We start from the raw sequence: 26,716 nt of genomic DNA on the forward strand, positions 1-26,716 counted from the left end.
TTGGGTTATCCTGACATCATTTAACTTTTTCAAACCATCAATCATCTTTCTCTTGCTTCAGATGGCAATGCAGAATAAAGTTTCCATGAATATAGTATACAGTTTTGGAACACTTCATACAGCTTTAAAATAATCTTTTTAAAAAACCAGGGGAAATCCCACTCTATATAAGCATACAACTTTGCCTCTCTAGAATGTGATATTCAGGACAAAGGGAGCCCTAGCACTAAGTAGTCAATTCCTCTGTTCCTGTACCATACCCACACATTTGTTTACAATTTTCTAGCTCTCCTATGGAAGCGCTGGCTTTGGGTTCTGATCTCTGATCAAATACATACATGACTGGACATATATTAGCACTGTACTTGTACTTTAAGGTAGAGAAAATGCTAGTTGAAAATGCTAGTCCACAGAGAGACATCTTGATAATGTCAAGAACATGATTGGACTGACTGCATAGGGACTAAGAGAGCATTCTGGCTGTCCTTTTCTTTTGCAGGATGGCCTCCATTATTTCCTAGTCTCTGAACCCTATTTTAGACAGAACTTGGATTTTGAATTATTCAAGTCGCAGACTCCACGCTTACAGTCATTTATAGCAATTCTATCTCAGTAAGATGTTTCAAGCAAGTGACTTAATTGAAGAAATATGATCCAGAACAGGGCCTATGGTTCTTTTATTGAACAAGCTTTCTGGAAGGAAAGGAAGCTTTTTGAGATCTACAGAATTTGGGATTTTGGCTTTCAGGAAACTGCCATGTTCATAAAAATAAAACGTGTCAATCTCCCTGAACAAAAAGAGCATTTAAAACCGCTAGACTCACTTCATTGGCTTCAAATTTATTGCACCTTGTGATGTCGTACCCCATTTTACTGATTACAGCAGAAACATAAGGAGGCAGGTCTTGGTTTGTATATTTCAGCAAACAGTGAGGTTATTTACTGCTGTAAGACTAAAAAAATAAAACAGAAATAAATTGATGTTAAAACCATGTAATAAGAATATTGACGAATCTGTTTTAGAAATCTATTTAACAAACAAACAAAATTAAACTTGTTTAGGCCAATAACATGGGGATAGGTATCATAAAACATTTTAATGTGAACACATCTTCACTTCCACAAAATGATAAAACTATTTACAACGTTTTGCTTGCAGTTTGGTCACTTTTACATTAGCTATAGACATCAGCAGATGTTCTTGGAGGTGGAAATAGGTATGTGCCTAATTTGGGCATTTGATGACACAGGCTGGTTACACGTTTTCCCTCTATGCTCTTCCACAGTGCACTGTGCCGCAAATAAGCACTTTCTATTTACATTTCCCTTTTTATTTATGGCTCAACAACAAGACAAAAAAGGAAAAGAAAAGATCCAAAAACAACAGTGGCACTTCCAAATCCAAATGCTGCCAAGTATCCCAAAATTGCACAATTTTGTAAAAAAAAGTGTGCATTTGCCTAAATGCTTAGCCCCGATTTTTTTAAAAGTTAGGTGTGCAATGACATGTCTAATTACCACAAACAGAGAACTGTACTGTCTTCTTTCTTCTAAAAATCAAGGCAATAGCTCTGCACACCTAATTTTTCCCCCAAAATCAAGGCACTTTTCTGAGCACAAACAAAAGCTCTTTTCCTTGCCCTTGTATCATTTTTCCATTCAGGAAAACTATTTTTCCCCTATGGAACAACAATGATAGTTTTTGCACAAGGTAATGTGATATCTTTCACACATATACAATTTTAGCCAGCAATATTATTTCCATGTTAAAACAATTCCATTGTTTTTGCACATAGAATTCCTACATACATTCACAGTTTTCATGGATTGTAATTAGCTTCTCCAGTTGTGCTTTTTAAAATTCCAGGATTTCTCCTCCCCTCCCTGGTAAGTGCAAAGCAAAATGTCCTGTGCAGCTACAATGGTTGCAGAGTTATAAACTCTATAATGATGGGAATGTTCATTCATTCTCCATTTTCTTCACCTGCCTTTTCAGGTATTGCTTCCAGGCTCCGGCGGGGCTTGGAAACATCAGCATTTTCAGATCCTGGCTTATTCAATCCACATGATACAGCGGCATAATGAATTTGCTTTAGATTCTCCTGTGCTTCGTTTTTAGCATATTTAAGAAGATCAGACTGGCCCTGTTAATTAACAAAAAAAAAGTAATCACAATTATCAGTATTGATTTTTTATTCCATCATCCTGTCTATCATGACAAAAAAACAAAGTACATGCAGATATGGTTTCTGTGACAAGAGATTTTTGTTAGATTTTGAATCTATTGGATGGACCTGGCACTTACCTCAAGTTTCTTCTTGAACGTACGGTGCAATGACATCACTTCTTTGACATCATCATGCAGGCCCTAGGAAAGCTCCTGGGTATTGCGGCAGGCGAATTTGGGCCCCCAAATAGGCTGAATCAGCTGGTGCAAAGCCTGGGAGCACTCCCGGGGCCTGCGCGATGATGTCACTCCTGGGAGTGACGCCATGCAGGGAGTGTGCACCCGAAGGCCTGTTCCCACACCTTTCTCCCTGCCAGCCAGGTGAGTGGTGGCAGAGGAAGGAGGATGGGAGTGGGGAATCCTCCACCCCCCACTGGGAGACTAGCAACCCTATTCTAATATATGTACTACTTGTTTGATGGTATTTCTATATTTAAGACCCTTGAAAAGTGTTATATTAACCTTTAACTGGAATACTAAATATTTTTCTAGTAAGTTTATCATGGCTTAGTTTCTTTGTTGGTTGGGTACGGTACCGTGATACTCTTTTTTTCTCAGTACCCTATTACGGGGAGCAGCTCAGGTGATTTATTTCAATGCTGCTCTGCGCTCCCTGAGAGGCAGAAGTACATTTTTCACCAGCAACTCTTCTGGTGTTGATTGCCTTTTTCACCAGCAACTCAGAAGTGTTAATTGCCTTCCTGTAATCACCTGTCTGTACCAAAGCACCAGGTCCACCTCAGCCTGCTAGCCACAGTCTGAACTGGCCTTGGGCTCCACTGTCTCCTTGCCCAGATGGCTACTCTCACTTAGCTTCCCCTTGAGGCCCTCCACCACCTGGCTTTGGAGCTTCAAGGAATCCTCCAGCTTAGGAATGATGACTGACTTGGCTGCATCGGGCCCCTGATCCTTGGCCCTGCTCAGTCCCGATTTGACCAGGTCCGTCAGACTAGGGGCTTTGGTCAGAGTAGGAGGAAACATTTGCTTCCAAACTACCAGTAGTTCAAAGGACATGACAATGAGTTTCTAGTACAAATGTCTTTACTTCCTGTAAAGGTGGAATCCTTTGCAATGGGAAAGGCAACAAGCAAGAAACAGATTTATAAAACAGAAGCTGTATTCCCTGAGGACTGTGCTGTTCTTGAACAAGCAGCCCGGACAATATAATCCTGACACAATAGTTCTTTACAGAACTAAGCAATATGTTTGCATTCAAATTTCTATGCCATGAGATTATATAATATTTAGATTCAGGTTGCCTAAATTACTTTTTGCCAATCACATAAATGGGGATTTAGAAATGGGGCAGGACGTACTAGGGCCCTTGAAATTTGATCTGGTCATTTAGATTTTTTTCTGTAACTGAGAACATTCATTCATAGCATTTTGGTTTCAACAACATTAATTTGTCCTAGAAAACATGGGTTTAAAAAAAATCCATAAAACTTAGTATTACAAATGTTTCCATGAATTTATCACAAATGTTTTCATGAATTTCAAACACTGAATGGTTTGTTTTGATGTTATTCAGGCCCCTTTTGTTTGAATTCAATCTGTTTAAACTTGAGCTAGTCAAGTTTTGCTTTTGCTAAAAAAAAATGGAGTGAATTGCATGTTGCACACTATCTATAAAGCTCTTGGAATCCAATTCAAGCCCCACTGAAATTAACAGAAACACTTAATAAAGTGGGACAAAAGCCAGACAGTTCTTGACTTTCTTTCGGTATACCAAGGTAGCTTCATGTGATAACTGACAGGGAATGTAAATCAACAGACCACAGACTAGCCTCCCCCTTCCCTACAAATAACAAAAAAGCACTGCCAACAACAACTCTATTTAAAATAATTCATAGTTACTTTGACACATCCCACAAACATTTGTTTCAGCCAAAATATATCATATGCCTAATTCAAAGATCACTTGCAGCAGCACAGGAACAACAGAAGACTACCGTGCAGGCGTCAGTAGGGATGCGTATGTAGTTCTGTATACACTAGACCTTTTACTTTCCAGTGCACTTTGCATCCCTAGTAGAGCTGACCCATGACTGAATACCTATTCTATACAAGATGGGTAGGTGTATTAATCTGTGTGTAGCAGTAGAAAAGAGCAAGAGTCCAGTAGCACCTATAAGACTAACAACATTTGTGGTAGGGTATGAGCTTTTGTGAGTCACAGCTCACTTCTTCAGATACCCTGAAGAAGTGACCTATTTCTGTACAGAAACTGTGTCTCTCTTTAACCATCATTTTTTATATTCGATAGATTTTCCCCCCTCAAAGAGATGGCCATCATTTACCTACTGGCAACTTTTTTCTATACAAAACTGTGTTGGTGAATTCTTATAAAATTGCTAAATGTTTATTCATTAGGTCTTGTGCAGCAGGCATTCTTGCGGCACTTGTACTAATTGTTATATGGCTTTATCTCAACACTGAAAGAGCATAACATGGGTTTGTAGGGCTACCTACAAAGATGTATTTCTTTTCATGGACTTTTTCTAATACAAATCAATATTCTCACCTTGGCAACTGTTTCAGGCATATCCTTCCATTAATTTTTCTCTACTGTCTAAGATAATTACCGTGCAATCCTAAGGAGAATTACACCCTTTTCAAGCCACTAAATTTCAGTGGCTTAGAAGGATTTCTCTCTACTTAGAATGGTATTGAATACTGATAGGAGCCACAAAACTTTTGTACCACAAATTTTAGAATATTGAACTAATTTCACATTTCCCATCTTTCCACATGCGTGCCTGGGGAATTTTCTCTGCAGAGTTCACGTTATTAGGTGGTCTTGTGAACGATACTTCACATGTTGTGACTATTAAATACTAACCCCTGCAAATGTTTCATGCTTCCAAGACATGATATATTCATCAAGCAGGAGGAGGGTTCTGACAAGATAATTTCTCCATGTGTAAAACTATGGGAATCCATATGGACTTTTCCTCATCACAAATGATGAAAAGATTGTGGTCCTTCCAATATTTTGTTAGATGAGGATCTATATTATGTGACTACGCTAGACATCTGGCCCCAACTTCATCCATTCTATTGAAGGAAAAGAGGCCGTTCTGTGGAAAGATATTGTTAATTGTGCTAAAATTCTACTTTTAATGTAATCAGTGTTTTATTTATGAATTCTCAATCAATACTAATTACAAATAGGGCTTTTTTCTGGGAAAAGAGGTGGTGAAACTCTTTATTACCATACACTCCCAGAAACACGTGATGACACTTCCAGGAAGTGATGCCACTACTTGGAAGTGGCGCATCATGCAGGGCACAGCCCCCCCCCCCCAGAGCACTCCCTCGATTAGCCTTCGTGATGCCTTTTCCAAAACCAGAATCCATTTGATTAAAAGACTTTTGAATGAGATTGTCTGAGGCCTTGGTATTGTGTGCCATCAATATGTTGATGACACCCACTTATGCATGTGGTTCTCGAAAGCTTATGCCTCAGTAAAGTTGATTAGTCTTAAAGGTGCTACTAGACTTTTTACTATTTTACAACTACAGACTAATACTGCTAACTCCTCTGGATATTAAAGAGTGCATCTGTGATATATGGAGTTCACTGCTACATGAAGTGGCGACTGCTAGAGAGTATTAGGGACTTTAAAAAAGATTAGAGGCAAAGACTTTCTTACATGTACTAAACTCGTGGGCTAATGTTCGTGTTCGTTACTCTACAAGTCTTGCAGAGGCAAAAGCCAGAATGCAGCAGGTACAGCTTCCAGCTCTGACACCCACCCAGCCAAAGTAAAAATAAGAAGCTTTCCTGATTACATTAACTGACACTGAGGGGGAATTTTATCTCCCTCCAGAGTGCCCTCAGAAATGTATTCCTAGGGCCCTCCTGGAAGATGTGGTTGCATTGCACAAATCAACTGACATGTATTTGCAGTCTCCCATTTTCTGAAGACCATGCCATTTAGGGTTGCCAGTCTCCAGGTGGTGGCTGGAGATCTCCTGGAATTACAACTGATCTCCAGGCCACAATGATCAGCTCCCCTGGAGAAAATGGCTGCTTTGGAGGGTGGGCTCTATGGCATTATATCCCAGTGAAGTACCTCCCCTTCCCAAATCTTGTCCTCTCCAGTCTCTATCCCCAAATCTCCAGAAATTTCCCAAGTAGGAGCTGGTAACCCTACACTGCTATTTCTATTTCTCCTCATCACATGGTATAAACAAGCACCAGTACTGATGTTCCTTGATAATAAAAATAATAATAACATTTGATTTATATACTGCCCTTCAGGGTGACTTAACACCCACTCAGAGCGGTTTAAAAAGTATGTTACTATTATCCCCACAACAAAACACCCTGTGAGGTGGGTGGGGCTGAGAGAGCTAGAAGCTGTGACTGACCCAAGGTCACCCAGCTGGCTTCAAGTGGAGGAATGGGGAATCAAACCTAGTTCTCCAGATTAGAGTCCCGTGCTCTTAACCACTATATCAAACTGGCTCATGAACCTGTAATACTTCGAGAACCGAGATGATGCAGCCAAATGCTATCTGGAACATGATCTGGCTGCATTGCCACACAACTCTTGTTAGCTTGCTGCACCTGCTGTCCCCCCAAAATATCTGTTCCTGTAATGCAAGCCCATTAGACCTAGCCCTGCCCTCCTGAGCAGCACAGAACAAGTCTTTGCCCCACTTCCTTGTGATGCTCCTTAGACAGTTGAAGCACCTTCTGTTCTCTATTCTAAACATACCCAGTTCCTTCAATAATTCCTCAAAGAATCTGTTTTCCTGACACCCCCTCAACTTCTTTGGCATCCTTCCCCAAATCCTTTATAATTTGACTATATCCTTCCTACAGTATACCATGCAGAACTGGACTCAACACTCTAGATAAAGACTGACTAGTACAGAGTAAAGTGGAGCTATTACTTCTTGTGATTTGGACACAGGCTGCTATTAATGCATTGCTCCCTAAGATTGCATTTGTCTTTCTTACAGCCACACCACAGGGCCAACCCATATTCAACTTGGAATCAACTGCAACCCCAAGATCCTTAGCACCTGCACAACCACCCAGCCCATAGCCAGTGCTTGAGTCACAAGGGAGAACCCCAGAACTGACTCACAATTTTTGAAGGGGTATATAAGCAACCCTTCACATGGTTGAGAGAGGGAGAGGGAGGGGAAGGAAAGAAGGAAAGAAAGAGAAATGAAGGGAGAGAGGAAGGAAGGAACGGAAAGGTTGGAGAAGAGGCCAGGGAAGCAGATACAGGGAGTAGTGCCACTGCCATCAAGCCCACCAAATAGCTGAGCTGTGGCAGAGCAGCAGCAGACACTGCACTCTCCCTGACCCCACAGGAGGCAATCATAAGCTAGGCTACACCCAGGTCGGAAGCTCCACCCAGGGGGGTGGGCCCACGGGTCTTTGGGCAATGGGGGTGAGGCCACCAGTCACGTGGGTGTTTGCCGACTGAAAAAAGCCCTGTTTATAAACCAAAGCGACTCAGTTTATTTCTTTTCTTTTTGCTGATTAGCATTTGATCACATGCACTTTGCGTTTTCCACATAGATACCTTAGCAGTACCGTTTTTGGAATATTTTCTTAAAGCAGCATTATCACTTTTTTAGATATACTTCTATTAAACAAATTTACCAAAGGGTCTTGCATTTCCTAAAGTTCCTATCAAGGGAAAAATACCCCCACCCCACTCGCAGCCACTCTTAAAGAACATGTTCTCTTTCTAAAGGACTAGGGCAATAATCCATTCACCACAGGTGGAGGCCGATTACAGACGCTAATTTTCTGCATTTCCATCTTCTGTGCATCTCTGTTAACATTTAATCAAGCTGATTACATTTTGCATTGTACCCCTGAATCCTTACTCCATCTGGCCCTTCTTTGTAACACACCTCCCACCTTCTGACATGGATATAAAGACTGATGGACTTTGACTCAAGAAAGCTTATTCTTTTGAAATTTCTGCTGGTCTTTAAAGTGCTACTGGATTCTAATTTTGTTCCACTGCAAATACAACTGTGCCCATGAGAAGGTATCTGCAGAGGTCTCAACAAAGCCTTTCCCTCCCTCTTCAGGGGCCCGTGTGCATTTGCCATGGAGAGACTTTAATATCTGCATTATGCATTTTGTTAACAAAACAAGTGCAAAACCGATTTACTGATGACTTGGTTTCTTTCTCATTCCACTTATGTTGTGGCTACCCTAGCATCCTTCTGGGAAACAGAAGATGAGATTTCCTTTCAATTCTTGTGCCAAGGTCATAGTCTGATTCATGTGACACCCAAAAAAGTGTTGTCAGTTGGTCATTTCCAATAGCTGATGCCCTTGTGCTGGTAACATATGAGACTGTAAGATTACATGAATAAGAAGAGTTGATCATTCAGGAATTTTCCATGCCAGTGCCACTGCCAATCCCATGCACTTGACTGGCAGATCCTTAAATACTAAGGAACCATATCACAGGGTCCATATCACAGAACTGGATATACACACTGAGCCCTTCTGAGAGTGAAAGAGGTCTCCCACTCACAGAAGGACGCTTTCCATGAGTGGAAAGGCACTGCTGGATCCAACCCCATGCTTTGGATCCATCCAACATGCTATAAATTAATGTGATGTGTGGGAGAATTAAGATGAGAGATACAGTTTGCATGTTTTAACTTTTTCTACAATAGATCTTCTAACAAGTCTGAGTGGGATGAATTAAGCTGAAAAGAGGTGAGATGGAACTATTTTCAATAAATTGAAAGAAGGCTTTAAAATGTGTGGGAGAGAAAGAGTGGCATAAAATGTTATAACATTAAAATAGATTCCACGTTTAGAACACAGATGAGTTACTCAGTGAGTAAAGAGAATCTTTATCTACAGGAGAAAAAAAGATGGGGATGGTATTAAACGATGAGATTTAGGCAGACAGCTGGACTAACTTTGCCACACTTTTTCATTCTGCTGAACAGAAAAGACTGCAGCTGACAAATGGAAACAGTTCTGCATTTTAATTGTACACTCCCATATGAAAAAGCTTTGTTTAATACATGATTTTATATTCATGCAAAATATAAACCCAAAAAATATTCTGGAGTTAGAACACCAGGGGTGATGCTGGTGTATAGCAAGCATTTTCAGTTACTAAAAATGAAAACGTTAAAACTTTCCCTGCGTACATCATTAAGTGCTATTGACTGATTTCCAAAAGAGCAGCTAAGTATTTAGTTTTCTCTCCCTAACTGCATTAATGTTAATACAGCTGCATCTTTTCAGACAAATAAACAAGAGTCCTAATAGCTACACAGAGCCTCTTTAGAGCCCTTGTCGCTTCACAGAAAAAATAGTGATCACCACTCCATCCTTATATTCAGACAATGGAAGATTCTGCTGGCATTAGAACATTTTAGGAGTATCAAAGATAAGCAGCAGACGGGGTGGGATAGGGGTTGGGGAGGGCTCAGTGAAATGGCACACTCTTTTAAATGTCATTTTTAAAAAAAACAAAAATTGAAGTGCAATAACCTCTGATGCTTCCTCTAACTCTTTAATTTCCCCTGTGAAAATTCTTACATGAAGTTAGATTAACCAGGATGTAGAAGAGTGAAGTAGCTTGAGGTGCACTGGAGTTTGTATGTGGAAGGCCCATATTTGGTTTTTTAGAAAATTATTATTGTTGTTGTTATTGTCCACCTTTGTCGCTGAGATCCAAGGAGGATTACACAGTGCACATGAAAATATAATATAATTAACCGCAAGGAAATTCACTGAGCAAAGTACAATAATGAACAACAAGACAAGCAGTGAAAAGAGATGCAATAGGGTATGGTAGTAGAAAATTTGAATAACAAGCATGAAGTTGAGCACAGAGATAAAATCTTTCTGAAACAAAGCATCATTAATTTACATGGCATGTTTAGCAATCTGGAAAACTCCCTAGTAGGTGCATGTCTACATCAGCAGGCAGTTCCCAGAGTAGGGTGTAGGCCCTCGTCCCTTCTAAATGAAGCTTCCTTGATGGTCTTGGGCAGGGGTGGGCAAATTGCGGCCCGTGGGCCAAATGCAGCCCGCTACAGAGTTTTTTGTGGCCCGCCAAGATGGGCGGGCGGCCCGGCCGGGCATGTCCAGCGGCGCTTCCCTGGGCGGTGCTAGGGGGGCTTCTCGGCCTCCCGCATCTGCTGGCCGCGCGTCCAGGAGGTGCTCCCCGGGGCTGCGCTGTTCTCCCGGCCCTGCCGCTGCGCACTGGGCCACCATGGAAAGCGCCTGGCTGCCGCCGGCTCAGGCTGCGCGCCACTCAGGCCGGCTGGACGACTCGCAAGGAGGTGAGTTTTTTTGCAGGACGCGCCGACCGGCTGGCACAAAGCCCGCGGGTCCCTCCGGGAGGGAGACGCTGCCATCGCCTAGCAACTGCTTGTCAATCTCCTCCGGCTGTCCGCTGATTGGGTGGGGAAGAAACAAAGCCCCGCCCCGCTCCGCCTGTTGCCTGGGCGGCCGGCGCGCGCGCTGCATCCTCGCCGCAGGAGGTGGGCAGGGGAAGCGCCACCCTCGGGGCGCCCAAGAGCCCCTGGCTCGCCTCCCGCAGGGGCCTCTGCCCCCTACTCTGCAGCACAGGGCACGGGGCTGGCCGTGGGCAGGGGCCGGCAAGCCGCGGGCAAAGGCAGTCCAAGGGGGAAAGGGCGCCTGCGAGCCCCACAGTGACCCCCGGTCCAGCACGAGTAAACAGAAGGGCACAGCAGGCGGGGAGGGGGCGCGACCACAAGGCCATAAAGGAAAATGAATGGATGGGCACTAATGCAAGAGCATCCTTTGCAAGATGGAGGCAGGCAGGCTCTCGGTCTGAGGGATGAAACTTCAGGGCACGAGGGGAGGAAAGTCAGCGAGGGAGGGAGGGAGGGAGGGGGATTCTTCTGCAGCTCCTGCTTACCAAAAGGACCCACGTGAGGACCCTCTTGGAGCCAGGCCTTCCGCCTGCTGGCATCTGGGCAGGTGCAAAGCATTTCCTTGGCCCTCGGTGCAGGTGCGGGTCACGTCCAAGCCCTGCAGTGACCCCAGCTTGACAGAGAATGCCCGCCAGCTCCCATTCCCCTGGTGGTGAGGAACAAGCAGCACCTTCCTGGTTGCCTGGTGGGCAGCTGGGATGCAGAATTGGCCCTGGGTGGCACCCCTTGGAAGGCAGAGGGGGAAAGGCCAGATGAGGGAGAAAAATAAAACATTTCTGGACACGAAGGAGATATATCATGATTTTGTTACAAAAATGGGATGTGAGGAGTGGAGATATGAGATGATGTTTGCAGCTGATGTATTTGAGAAATTGAATGAACTGAATGTGACATTGCAGGGAAAGGGGTTGTTTGCACATGAAATGTGGAAGCATGTAAAATCATTCAAAGCAAAACTAGGTCTATTTGCAAGGCAAGCAGGTGAAGGCAATTTTTGTCATTTCCCTTTATTAGAAAAACAGAAAGTGCCTGAAAGTGTTTCTGCTAAGATTAGGGATCATCTGCAGAGTTTGGAGGACAAGGTCACAAGAAGATTTCAGGACTTCAAGAAAATTGAGCCTAAATTCTGAAATTGAGCCTAGAATCTCAACAAGCAATCTCACTCCTGATTTCAAAAAAATTGTAGAAAAGTGTGCTAGGGTACATTTGTCTCATTAAACTGATTCTAAAATTAAATGTGCTTGCAGCTATAGATGATATGAAATTAGCACAATAAATAAATTGAATAAAACTACCACTATTTTATTTAATTTATATTTATTGATTTTTATGAGATAATTTATACCTTTTCTGAAATGCAAAGTTAACTAATGAATGCAATTATTTTAAAAGGTGCGGCCCTCCGCTAACCTCTGCTCCCACAAAGTGGCCCCCGAGCCAAAACAATTGCCCACCCCTGGTCTTGGGTATTAGCCTCTCAGTTTAATCAACTTCAAAAGGTAGATAATTAGGACTCTCATATGTAAGCTGAATAATGTAGTTTAAGCTTACATACTATGAATTCTTGTCATATTTTCTAGTTGATACAAGGGAATAGAGTAGACTAAGGAGATTGAAACTGGAGAAGAGATGAAATGGATAGAAAAAGTCTGAACCTAGAAGGAAGTTTCTATTGCTCAGAAAACCCATTACATTGTCCAGACAATATCAGACCAAATTTGCAGTTCCACATTAATGCAGATCAGTACTGATTCACAGGTACATTTGCTTAGGACTTGTACTGTGATCTTCCTTTGCCCCACTCCACACCGTGATTTTACTGTTTACTTTAGACTGTACTCATTTCCTTTACCTTTTCTTCTGAGTCCTCCATAATCAATCTTGACTTTTTCCTTACCGTCCCATCTTATTCAAGATTACTCAAACAAACATTCTAGTTGTGTGCAACCAATGCTGCTACAAAAAAGAATGGAGCTATAACTTTTCATGTCTTAAGACTCAAAATAAAAGCTGAATTTCCTTTTAAAAATAAACACTTTTCTTACTCTGTAGAACTGTACATGATATCAGTCTGTTGGCAATTTTACTTTTGGTCATGAATTAAAAGTGGCAACTTGAGGTTAACTCATCCAAATAAAAAGCATACATTCTGTATGGAAGTTAAACAGATCCCCCCTGAAGTCAAAAGAATTTTAAAAGAGGGACAATTTTCCCCCACTTCTCTTCAGTTTGACCCCACTTTTTCTGAAACACAAGTAGATAGTCATTACCTTTAGAATTGTAATATTCCAGGTAAAACTCTCCATGGCTTTTTGTAGTTTTCTCTCCTTTAAACCTTCCTTTGCACCAATATTTTGCAAGTTTTCATGGAACTCCATTGCTGGGGGAGAAGGGAAAAGATTATTTAAATGGTTGTATTTATTCTTATTTTACCCTCAGATTTCCTTGAAACACATCTCACATTATTAGCTTTCCATTCACAACTAAACTTTCAAACAGAGGCAGAATGAAGTACAGAGGAAAGTCATACAGGTTGCTATCCTAAGAACATCTTCTTAGAATAAAATGGGACTTACTTCTGAGTAGACTTCATTGTTCTCATAATATAGTGGGCCTAGAAGTGCAAATTATATACATACGCATTTCAAAATTATCAGCAATACCAATTCTCTATTATCCAGAACACAGCAAAAGATGCTATGTACTACTGCATTAAAAAGGCCCCACCATGACCAACAATCTACCAGACTGAAAGACATGATGCAAACAGGTTCCTGGCATGAGACCAAGGCCTATTTCTTGTCCCATCCTGCTTCACACATCATTAAATGTCACTGATTTCCATTTATCTTAAAAGCTACTGTACTGGACTAAGTTTTGTTGGAACAAACTAATGTGAATCAGACTGGTGTCAAAATAGAGTTGCTAGGTACCCCTACCCTCCCGGTGGGAGGGGGCATCTGGCACTCACCTTTTTGATGTCTTCACATGTGCACTCCCGGGATGACCTGATGATGTCACTTCTGGGAAGTGACATCAGCATGCAGGTGTGGGAGCACTCCCAGGGCAGCATGACATCATTTCAGGGAGTGTTGTCATCCCGTCACTCCGGGAGCACACCTGGGAGGCCTATTTCCCTGCCTTTTCCTCTCACTGGCCAGGTGAGTGGTGGTGGGGAGTGGAGGGAGGGACTGGGGAATCCTTCATCCCCACCAGGGGACCTGGAATCCCAATGTCTAAATCAGTACAATTTGTTTGATTACCACTTAAGACTCAAATGGTCTTCTTTTCCCCCTCCTTTGCTTTATGCAGTGTGAACTCAAAGAAAAATGATAAAGCAAGCATGGCGTCATTCCTTTAGACCACTTTGATGAGAGTCACGAGTCACGACTCAATTTTGTCTCCAGTGGAATTCTGAGATTTTAATCTCCTGCTTCAATAAACACCAATCTCAGTTCATGCACCACAAGCAGATTATTCGCAATTTGAGCACAGCAGCATGCTTGTGGCACTTTGTAGAGGGTTCCTGAATGCTGGGAAATATGTCGGAATCACATGTTTGCTTATGTATTTTCTATTTCAGATAAGGACACACACATGGCAGTGTGCTTCCATGACAGACTGGTGCTGGTGTGTTAACTGCTTCTACAGAATAGCCAATGTAGATATAAAATAAGATCAAAAGAGAAATCTAGTCTGTGTTAGACTTCTATTGATTAATTGTAGTATGGCCAAACTATTGAATGGCTAGTTAACTGCAGAAAAGATACATGTGTGTTTAATTAAAACACAGGAGAGGACTGTTTTTCAGTGTCCTTTCACTGGGGAAATGGAGGCCAACTGACTGAAAGAAAAATTAAAGGATGACCTACAGAAGCAGAAGCAGTCTCCATTAGTGAAATACTGGAGGCATTTTAAATGAATCACATAAGATTTGCTACAACACAATGATTAATTCGCTTTCAAATAATTTGTGTGTGTACATGATAGCTGCCAAAAGAACATGAATCCAAGCTGCCCAACATTTCACTTTGGTGAGTGCCAAAACACATCCCAGGATGGTTTTAAATGGCATGACAAAAAGCCTTATTATTCCTTTATGTCTCTGTCTTAAATGAAATTAATTCTTCTCCAGGCCTGCTACCTCTGAAACGCTTTGTTAATTGGAACTAAAACTATACATAATCTAGTGAAATGATTTTAGTCCATTAAAAGCCCCATTTTCCTTTCATATTTTAAAATTTCTGTCACACCTAACAAAGAAGGACAGGATGTAACAGTTGTTGGGAACTGATGACTCTCACATGACTTCCATCAAATTGAACAATCAGGCAATTAGCTATATTAGTACACTTATAGTTTTTTATATCAGGTGATAAATCAAATATATCTTCTGCAATTTTATTCTGGTTCAAGCGTGAAATGGCTCCTCAGTGCTATGACAGAAAAGTACTCTTTAAGCTAGGCCCTGTGTCCGGTACCAGAGTGACATATATAATAAAAGTTCAGCTTTTCAGGGGAAGAGAAAATGTTAAAATTATTTTTTAAAAGCCCACAGTGTAGATTATAATGAAATAACAAAGGAAATAATTATATAGCTAGAAAATTTCACACTGCATAAATTGCCCCGATTAGATACAAGAGGAGCTATTTTTAGAATGGATGGAGATGTGATGGTGAATAAGTATAAGCAATTTTAACAGTTTTATCCAGTAATATTAATTGCTCAGCCATTCATCTGTTATTTGGTTAATGAACAAAATTTGCATGCCAAACATTGTTCCATTGTCTCATCATTTCCTGTGATGAGATTCTGAGGGCACTTTGGGCCATATAAAATATACTACACAAGTAACACATTACAGCCCTTCCACGAATACATTTCCATTTCACTATGCATCACCAAATCATGGAGAAGCGTTCTGAACTGAGTATCAGTTTCTCTTTATTTTGCATTGGTGAGGTCATGGAGAGCAGTACAATTCCACATGAATCCCACTGAGAAAGGAAAACTATAAAGAAAGTACATAAATAAATATTCCAAAGCATCTGCACAAGCCTCTTAAAATCAAGCCCTTAGTAATGGTTAATACACATCCTTTGTAGCTCATCAGCCCAGACCTAAATTAAACTCAGCTAATGACTTATTAAAAGCAGTCAGAAAATCCCAGGGTAATAAGCACAACTACAAACATTATATGAAAACAATGGCCCACAGACTGGAAACACTCAATCTACATTCCAGGAGATGTCAAAGAGTGCAACTACCAGACCATTGCATTAATTTTCTATGCAAGCAAAGAACTGCTCAAAATTCTACAGCAAAGACTCTCACCATATATGGAATGAGAAATGCCAGGCATTCAAGCTGGATTTAGAAAAAGAAGAGGCACTAGAGATCACATTGCAAATTTACGATGGCTAACGGAGCATACCAGGGAATTTCAGAAGAAAATCAGCCTGTGTACAGATTACAGCAAAGCTTTTCACTGCGCAGATCATGAAAAGCTATGGATGGTGTTAAAAGAAACAGGGTGGCATAACATCTGAGTGTATTGATATGCAACCTGTTCTTTGGACAAAAGGCTACTGTTAGGATAGAATATGGGGAAACAGAATGATTTCCAATTGGCAAAGGTGTCAGACAAGGATGGATGTATATTATTTCCCTATCTGTTCAACCTATATACAGAACATATAAGGAAGGTTGGATTAGATTTAGAAGAAGCTGGAGTGAAAATTGGTGGAAGGAACATCAATCATTTGAGATATGCAGATCACCAGGTCAGTGGCAAAAAACAGTGAAGCCTTGAAATGACTACTGATGAAGGTGAAAGAAGAAAGTGCCAAAGCGGGATTATAGCTGAACATCAAGAAGTCAAAAGTCATGATTACTGAGGAATTACAGAATTTTAAGGTCAACTATAAAAAGATTGAAATTGTTATCGGTTTATTTTTCCTTGCTTCAATTGTCAACCAAAAGGAAGACGGCACCCAAGAAATCAGAAGGCAATTGAGACACAGAAGAGAAGGCATGAAAGAACTAAAAAAGATCCTCAACAATAATGATGTCTCTTGGGGACCAAGATCAAAATAATCCTCACTATGGTATTACCTATTACTATGTATGAATGTGAGAGTTGGACATGAAAGAAAGCTGACGGGAAGAAAGTTGATTCATTTGAAATGTGGTGCTGGAGGAGAGTTTTGAGGATACCATGGATGGCCAGAAAGACAAATAAGTGGGTTTTAGATCAAATCCAGCCTGAATTCCCCCTAGAAGCTAAAATGACGACACTGAGGCTATCATACTTTGGCCACATCTCGAGAAGACAAGACTCTCTGGAAAAGACAATAGTGCTAGAAAAGTGGAAGACAGTAGGAAAAAAGGAAGACCCAAATGAGATGCCTTGACTCAACCAAGGAGGTTGCATGCTCTAGTTTACAAGATCAGAGCAGGGCTGTTAATTATAGGGCATCTTGGAAGTCTTTCAGGCAGAGGGCCACCATAAATCGGAAGTGACTTGACAGTACATAATGCACACATTTAATACAGAAAAAAATGCTGAAAGTATAACTTGGTTGAATGTTTCAGTCAAATTTGACTGCTGTAATGTGTGGAAAATTACGAAATCTACCTCACTAGAAAAGAGAGCTAGTTCAACAGCTGTGGAGCAAACTGCTCTGCTGACAGCTTCCAGGTCCATTTTTCTCAGGACTACTGTAATGTAAGATCATTCTGTAGTGCAATTAAATCACAATGTGATCTTGAAGTTCTAACAGGTTAAAAATTTTCTATCATTTTTTTTCCGTTTACAAGTAACTAAAGGAACATTTCATTGATTTGAAACAATCACTTCTTTTTCTTTAAACAGCCATTCCTCTTGTATTTTTTCAAGCCCACAACTTCAAGTATTCCTGGATAAAGCGGATTGTTTGGTTCCTTTCAAATCTTGTTTAAAGCCTGGTTATGGGACAGAAACATCCTTCATCGCCCTGGTGGACCACCAGTAGTGGGTGATGGGCACAGGGAGTGTGACTTTGTTGATTCTCATGTACCTCTCAGTGGCTTTCAATACCATTGATCATGGCATCTTTCTGAACCACCTTAGCATGGCCAGGAGTGCTTTTTACCAGTTTCAACTGGTTATCCAGCTGTGGCCTTTCCTGAGCAAAAGAAATCCAGCCACAGTAGTGCATGCCCTGGTTACATCTAGATTAGATTGTTGCAATGCACTCTGCTTGGGGCTGCCCTTGAAAAGTGCTTGGAAACTTCAACTAGTGCAGAATGCTGCAGTCAGGATGTTAACTGGAGTGGGTCATAAGGACCATTTCACTCCAGTCTTGGCCCATCTACACTGGCTCCCAATTTGTTTCTGAGCACAATTCAAGGTGCTGGTGATGACCTTTAAAACCCTATGAGTCTTGAGACCAGCATACCTGATAGACCATTTACTCCCTCATGAACCTACCTAACCACTACAGCCATTTTCTGAGGCCCTGCTACTGGTGACCCTTCTGAGATTAGGTGGGTGGCAGCACAGGAGAGGGCCTTCTCAGTCATGGCATCAAAACTCTGGAACTCTCTCCCCAGAGAGAATCGCCTGTCCCCTTCTGTTGCCATCTTCTGCCAGCAGAAACACTTTTTGTTTCATCTGGCATTCCCTCAATGATCCCGCCTTCCTGCTCTATGTTTTGTTGTTTTTATGTTTTTGTATGTGTATTTTAGCTCTGGTTTTAATTGCATTAATGATGCATTTTTGCTTGGTTTTAAATGGTTTTTAAGATGTATTTTTATTATGAATGTTTGTTCTTAACAGAGGTGGGCACGAACCGAAATATGAACTGAAGTTTGTCACGAACCGGGCTGGTTCATGGTTTGTGAACCAGCCGTTCGTGGGAGCTCATTTCTCACGAACTGTGATGAATTTTAGCCCAGTTCATTTGGTTTGTATTTCAGTTTGTCACTGCAGACAGCCTGGCGCTGATCAATCAGTTTTCTAGGCAAGGCGGGAAGATGGGCTCTCTGCAGACCTTCTGGTGACCTGGTAGTGACGTTTTCACAAACCGAACGAACCAGTTCGCGAACTGGGGCAAGTTCATGAATCGCAACAAACAATGAACCGCATGGTTCAGATTTCCCCGGTTTGTGCCTATCTCTAGTTGTTAACTTTTTAATTTTTTAAATCTTTGGTGGCCCTGATGAGGACCTAAAGATGGGGTACAAACTTTGTAAATAAAAATACTTCACTTTCACTTATCTGTATATATCCATCTAAAGCTTTCCTCTAGCAATCTGTTGAAGCAAATATATTTCTCAGAAATAATATTACATTGTGGAATATACACTGTTTTGCATCAATTCTCATTACTGGATTTTGATAGATAGACTAAAGGCATCCTTTGTGCCAACTAAATTAGATTACAGTAAATTACAGTTCTCTTATTTTGTAGCACAGTGGCTTACGTGTATTGGTTATAATTTCAAGTAGGGAAACACAAAAATGCAAAGGCTTTCAAGTTAATGGGAAAAAATGCAATGGCTTTCAAGTTAATGGGAAAAAAATTCCCCTTCAATACAATGCCTACAAAGAATCTTAAAGACAGACTATGGTAAAAAGTGAATGACACTTTGCTTTAGGAAGTATACTTTAAGGATTGCTATTTGTCTGAAGAACTTCTGGTGTAGGAAGAAAAGAAGAACCAGCACTGCTGATAAAATAGCAAAATTAAAAAGAAATGTCTTTTCTTTTTTTAAAGAAATAGATCTCTCTGATGCAAAGAATCAGATTAAAGTTTTCTGGAGATGGCTTTATCCAGTTAATGGTCTGTGGAGATCATTTTCAAGCATTCAGAAAACACTTTTTTTATGCTGGCCACTCCAAACAATTTTGTGCTGTTTGAGATCAAACAGAATAAAAGTTCTAATGAATGTATTGTGAAAATGAGATATTCCATTATCCTGAGAAAAGATGTCTGAATTCCTCACAATAAATGTGTTAACATGTTTATTTTCCCAAATGAAAAAAAATCATAGGAAAAAAATTCTATAGTATTATGAGCTAGTGGGAATTCTTAGTTTAACACTGCTTCCTACAATATAATTCCAACGTAATGGATTCTGGCTCCTTTAAGCAGCTCAATGTTTGTGGGTACAAGCTTCTCACACAATGTGAGTTTGTCTTCATAATACACCATCAAACATGCCTAGTGGCATCTTGCAAGATGTGTGGTGGTAAATTTTATGGTGTAGGCTAATTCTTGTGGCACATTGATGTGCTCAGTATACCATACCCAAGACCTGCCACACCAGAGGGCCTTTTATGTAGCTTTCACTTGACAACTGTTTAGAGAGAAATCATGGTGGAGAGTACCTTCAAGTCAGAGTTGACTTGTGGTGACCCCTGGTGGGGTTTTTATGGCAAGAGACTAACAGAGGTGGTTTGCCACTGCCTGCCTCTGCAACCCTGGTCTTCATTCCAGTTACTAACCAAGGCTGACCCTGTTTAGCTTTTGAGAACTGATGAGATCAGGCTCACCTGGGCTATTGTCAGGATGTCACCTGTCATACTCTGCAAGGTCCTGTGTACTGCTTGTATTCTGCAAGGCCTTGTGTACTGTTTGACTCTGATGATAGGGGCTGAAGCTGTTCTCTGACTGGAATGTGAAAGTCTGCAAGGGAGGGGGCCACTCTGCTGTTATCTGTGTGTTTTCTCTTTAGCCTAGGAAGCAGAGCCTCACGGCCTTGAAGTTTCCAACACATCCTCTCTGCTTTGTCCTGCTGTTCATCTCTTGAACTTAGCTAACTTTTTCGTGAAGGAGATGGGGACTCCGGGGATTAGGCTGTGCTTAGAATCCTATATATGTTATGTGCTTGTAGAGAAACACAAGCAAGGAATGCAGTAGGGGTATGAGTCTAGTAACTTATCAATAAAGTGCTTTAACTCATGCAGTTCCTGGACTCATGCAGTGAAGTCTTTGAGAGTTACTTGGCAGTTCCTTACAGTTATCCAGGTCAGGGTACAGAGAGAAATAAGCAACCTTAATACTAAGTTATAATGAATTCTCAGCTATGTTACTCGCATCATAAACTATAGCTATAGCTTTGTCATTCTTCTATCAAATACAATGGGATCAATTTACCCTTTAGAAGATTCTCAAAAATATTTTTAACCTTTTTTCACCAAACATCAAAAATTGGCAAGAGTCTAAGTTTCCATTAATACAAACTGAGGCTTCATAAAATAATGCCCAAGAATCAAACCTCAACAAGTAACCCAGAAAAACAATGTGTCTTTTTAAAAAACGCTTCGTTTCTCCTTGTCAGTGGAATTTCATAGCGGTTGCATTACTATACCAATAAACTAACTTGGGCTACTCTATCATTTCTGCATAGCACCAGGAAATGAACCACTGCAGCCACTATGCAGATGTTGCACTCTATCCTAACAGTTGTCATTGCAGTGGTTCACAAAACCAAGTTGTTCCATGCCTATTTATTGCTTTATTTGTTTACATCTTTTGATCCAAATAACTGTTTAGTACTTAAGGGCTCATTTCTCAGACATGCTATACCATCATATAAATAATTACATATAATATTCTTGCCACATTAAAAGCAAATATGCACAAACCAGCGCACAGACTAAATTACAGATTTAGGCATCAACTAGGATCTAAAGTGTGTACTGGAATCTCAGTCCCTGCCTTTACCCCCCTACTTCCTCAGATCCCCAACGCCTACCCACATTTCCAGTATATTAGTAGACCAAGGTCATTTTTACTGAGGCAGTAAACATTGCAGACCACAGACAGAAGCTCATATGGTGGAATGTTCTTCCATTTAAAAAAAATTACAAAGAAAACTAGCATGCCAAGGAGATGGTCATTAGTATCTTAATTACAACTGAGAATGGTGTGACTCTACTTAGAATTGCAGGTTGGAAGGCCACAGAGACACGGTAGAGCTCGGTGTCCTTCCAACCTGCGTCCTATCCCAAGGTATGCTGGTTGTGGGGCTAGGAAGATAGATTGCCTCCCTCCGATACTGTTGTTGTGCAATGCCAGGTCCATTAATAATAAGACCAGGACATTGCAGGACTTTTCTGCAATGGAGCAAATGGACCTGGTGTGCGTGACTGAGACCTGGGTGAGGGAGGGCGAAATGGTCACCTTGAAAGAGCTCCCCTACCCGGGGTTTTGGGTCCTTCATCAGTCTCGGATGGATGGTTGGGGGGTGGGGTGGCTATTCTCAGGTTTTTTTCTGGGAAAAGAGGTGGCAGAACTCTCAAGAGGAAAATGAGGAAGAAACACATGGGATTCTTTGAAATCATATTATTTTCAAGCACTATTGCCGAGTATTTTCAAGAGGTGCCGGAACTCCGTTGCCCCACGTTCCCCCTGAACAAAAGCCCTGGCTATTCTCATTTGGGAGTCTTTCCCCTTCAGGTCACTCCCTGCACCAAAGATCACTGGTATTGATTGTGTGGGCCTGACGTGGGATGCTGAGGAGAATTTAGCTATCTGCTTGGTGTACTGACCGCCAAGCGCACCAGCAGCTACCCAGTCGAGCCTGTTGGAGGCAGTGGCGGAGTGGGCTTTGGAGAACCCTAGGCTATTAGTCCTGGGTTACATCAATGTCCATGTAGATGACATCGCATTCTCAGAGTCTGTGGACCTAGTGTCATCCATGGCAGCACTGGAACTCTCCCAATTTGTTTCAGCACCCACATATCAAGCGGGTCACACACTGTATCTGATCTTTGGAATGGGGACTCAGGTGGACCTTGATTCCATTAAAGGAGTGCCATGGTTGGACCACTTTGTCTTGAGGGCCCATTTGGGAATGCCAACCCCCTCCTGCATGGACAGCGAGCTAATTTATGCTCGCCCGTGGAGACTCATGGATCCAATTGGCTTCCAGAATGCTCTGCGAGATCTGATGCCCCCTGGAGGTTCGTTGGATGAGATGGTGGAGGACTAGCATGGCCATCTCTCAGAAGCCATCGACGCTATCGCCCCCATTGCCCTCTCTGTCCCTGTACTAGACTGACCCCCTGGTATACAGAGGAGCTACAAAGGATGAAGCCAGAACTGAGACAGCTGGAGCAAGTGTGGTGGTGGAATCGGGACAGAGAGACAAGATCATCCTATAGAGTGTTTATGAAGGCCTATGAGGTGGCTGTGAAGGTGGCAAAGAAGGATTTCTGTGCCGCTTCCATAGTGTCTGCAAACTCATGCCTGGAGAAATTATTTCAGGTAGTTCAGTCTCTGGTCTTCCTTTCGCAGGGAGATTGCCAAATTAAAAATTTAGCTATTAGCTGTGAGGCTTTTGGGAGCTTTTTTGCAGACAAAATTCTGTCTCTCCGCCATGGCCAGCCAGCCACAGTTTATACAGTACGAGAACTGAAGACCCCTTGGCCGTCTTCGGGTTCAACTTTGGATCACTTCAGTCTAGGTCTCCCAGGAGGATGCTGACAGGATCCTGCAGCTGGTGAGGCCTACTACATGCTCCCTGGACCCCTGCCCTTCGTGGCTGGTCAAGGTTAGAGTGGATGGGCTGAGGGCCCAATTGGAGGTGATTATTAATTCATCATTGAGCTCTGGGAGTTTTCCCAGGGCGTTGAAGGAAGCCATAGTGAGGACTCTTTTGAAAAAACCTACATTAGACCTCACCGATCCATCCAGTTACTGCCCAGTCTCGAACCTCCCGTTTCTGGGTAAGGTGATTGAATGTACGGTGGTGGAGCAGCTGCAGGCTTTCCTGGAAGACACATCAGTCCTGGACCCATTCCAGTCCGGCTTCCATTCAGGCCACGGGACCAAGGTAGTGCTGGTCGCCCTCACAGATGATCTTTGTAGGCAGCTGGATCGGGGTGGGGCGGCGCTGCTGGTGTTATTGGACCTCTCAGCAGTATTCAACATGGTCAACCATGACCTGTTGACTCACTGCCTCACTGCTGTGGGGATTTGAGGGACTGCCTTGCAGTGACGTGTCTCTTTTCTCCATGGTTGGGGACAGAGGGTGGCGCTTGGGAGGAGACTATCAGCATGCCAGCCACTGGTGTGTAGTGTCCCGCAGGGGGCGATATTCTCTCCTCTGTTATTCAATCTGTATATGCACCCCCTCACCCAGCTGGTATGGAGTTTCGGACTGGGCTGTCATCAATATGTGGATGACACCCAGTTGTATCTGATGATGGACGGACGGCCCAACTCTGCTCCTGACTCCCTGAATAGAGCTCTGGAGGCCATGTCTGGGTGGGTGCAGCAGAGCAGACTGAAGCTGAACCCTATGAAGACGGAGGTCCTGTACTTGGGTTGTGGAGTAATAGATATCGGGATCCGGCTCCCAGCGTTTGATGGGGCACCACTTGTGCCCATTCTGACAGTCAGGAGTCTTGGTGTGACGCTGGACTCCTCCTTATCAATGGAGGCCCAGATCATGGCAGTTGCCCAGTCTGCCTTTTTCCATCTTCGGCAGGCCAGGCAGCTTGCCCCCTCTCTCTCAACCCAGGACCTAGCTACAGTGATCCATGCAAAGGTCACCTCCAAATTAGACTACTGTAACTCGCTCTACGCAGGGCGTCCCTTGGGTCTGACCTGGAAGTTGCAGCGGGTCCAGAACACTGCTGCGCTTGTCCTGACGGGTACACCGTGTAGGGCACATGTGACTCCAATTTTGCAGCAGCTTCACTGGTTACCCATGGAGTTCTGGATCAGGTTCAAGGTTTTAGTTCTAACCTATAAAGCCCTTAATGGACTGGGACCAGCATACCTGAGGGACTGCTTCTCCCCGTATGTACCCCAGAGAGTGCTCAGATCAACAGGACAACATCTACTGGTGGTCCCAGGCCGTAGGGAGGCTCAACTGGCCTCGATGAGAGCCAGGGCATTCTCGGTCCTGGACCCAACCTGTTGGAACTCTCTGTTGGAGGACACCCGGGCCCGCCAAGACCTTTTGTCTTTTCGGCAGGCCTGTAAGACAGAGATGTTCCGCCAGGCATATGGTTGAGGCCAGTTCCCTAGATCCATCTAGCCTCCCACCCTGTCTCCTATCAGCGAGTGGGCAATATTGGTTGCTGCCCCCTTGTAAGAATAGTAACAAATAGTATGCCAACTCACATGCCCACCCCTCCCTTGGATTGTAGGGAAGGGTGAAGGAAATCCCATCCCGGGATAATAGGAATTATGAGCAGAATTTTATGCCACTGAATTGATTTTATGATCTGTGATTTTATTGTATTTTATTGTAAAAGACACAAGGTATTATTGTGTTTTTAACAGTTGTTGTAATCCTCCCTGAGCCCATTTGCGGGGAGGGCGGACTATAAATGTAATAAATAAATAAATAAAATGGTTAGTCGTCTCCCTAGTTTCCTATTTAAGTGGTGGGCGGGTTGCATAGAAGAACATTTCACCAAGTTGTACCCCACCCCTTCCCGGAAACTTGAAATGGTATAGCTCAGACAAGTTCAGTGTGAATTAGGCTTAAAATAAACTACTTTACCCTCTACTTTAACATTACTAGAGAACTTTAATAAAGGCTAAGAATATATCACTCACTTGAACCAAGATTTGGTTTAATTAACTCAAAACCTCCAGTTGAAAGGTCTTCTTTTGAGCTTGTTAATTACTCTATAAATTTGTAGGCACTTTGCAAGGATAAGGATTTATTTTAATTCTAATCATAGCTCATATCTTTTGTGGCAGCCACAGGAAGAGCACAAGAGGAGATCTCTCTCTCTTTCAGACACACAGAATGTGATTCTAAACACAGTCAATTTATTTTTAAAAAATCCCACAGCAATCCATTCTTTTATTTATGAGTTTGTGTAACTAAGAAATGTAACTGAATACTGGTACAATGTGAAATAATATGCTGTCATTATATGACTACATGAAGCCAATTCTAAATCCAGAACATTAACATACCTTAAACAGAAGTCTGAATAAATTAATTTTAAATAGTGTGGTATAGTGGCTAGAGTGTGAGACTAGGATGTGCAAGATCCAAGTTCAAATTCCCAATTTGCCACAAAAGCTTGCTGGGTGACCTGGAGATAGCCACGTGCTCTCAGCCTAACCCACCTCACAATGTGAGGATAAAATAGGAAGATAGGAAAACAATGTACAACACTTTTGAGTCCCTACTGGACAATAAAGGTGGAGTATAAACAAAGTAGATAAAATAAACATATGTTAATTGGAGATTAATTTACCTGAAGGGGGAGCTGCTACAGCCTCAGAAAATCACCTATGATCTGACAGCCCCTCTCAAACAAATCTTGTCTCTGCCACAAACTCATTCGATAACCTTGAGCAAACTACTTGTTCTCAGCCTCAACCTACTCCATCACTAATCTGATGAGAATACCACCATCCAATCTTAAAAGTCTGCTGTAAGGCTTTAAAAGTTTTATTACTAAATTGACCTTGCTAAAAAGATAATTAAGACTGGGATCAGGCCTCTCCATCTTCAAACTGGTTTCACTTTAATGCAGGCTCACAGAAAAAAATCAAGAATAAGCTCAGACACAGCATGAGGATTTTCTTGAAATCTTTCATAAATAAGGAAGTCTTGGCCTTCATCAGATGCAAAACCGAAACTATCTGGCAACATTATTAACACAGAACAAACACAAGAGGCTTATCAAGACAGAGCAACATTACCTATTAATACAAATATTTGCTAATGTATTACTATCCTGAATATTATGCTATGGCACACTAAATGGAACCCAGAAAACAGGTCAGACCTTTCTTTCTCACACACGTACCCAATATACCAATTTAATTAAGCAATTCTGTCATTTCACCAACTCAGCTTTAGCATTCTGAAATACAATGTAGGATTTGCTTGACTTAATAGCTTGCCACATGGACTACTGGCATTGCCTTCGAGAGCAGTGGGCACTTGCGTGAAAATGCGCCCTGTGATAGCAATGATAAAATTAAGCCACTCTACACATTACAGCGACCATCTGGAACATCTCAAAAAACTTACACTTAGAGGTTATAACAACCTCCCGAAACAACCTCCTAAAACAGCCTCCTCCCAAATTTGCCCAA

At 42.1% G+C, this 26,716-nt stretch overlaps 1 protein-coding gene across 1 annotated transcript in view; it reads right to left on the minus strand.

Moving 5' to 3' along the window:
* Positions 1-761: 761 nt before the first annotated feature.
* PLCL2 (phospholipase C like 2) overlaps positions 762-26,716 on the minus strand; it is a 127,747-nt gene continuing 101,792 nt past the window's right edge. Inside the window, exons 5-6 of the mRNA XM_054992002.1 lie at positions 12,916-13,025; positions 762-2,144 (exon numbers count right to left, since the gene is read on the minus strand). Coding sequence (XP_054847977.1) covers positions 1,965-2,144; positions 12,916-13,025 — 290 coding nt within the window. The 3' untranslated portion in view covers positions 762-1,964. The remainder of the gene's footprint in view (positions 2,145-12,915; positions 13,026-26,716) is intronic.

The sequence above is a fragment of the Eublepharis macularius genome, chromosome 11, assembly GCF_028583425.1.
Source record: "Eublepharis macularius isolate TG4126 chromosome 11, MPM_Emac_v1.0, whole genome shotgun sequence".
NCBI lineage: Eukaryota > Metazoa > Chordata > Lepidosauria > Squamata > Eublepharidae > Eublepharis > Eublepharis macularius.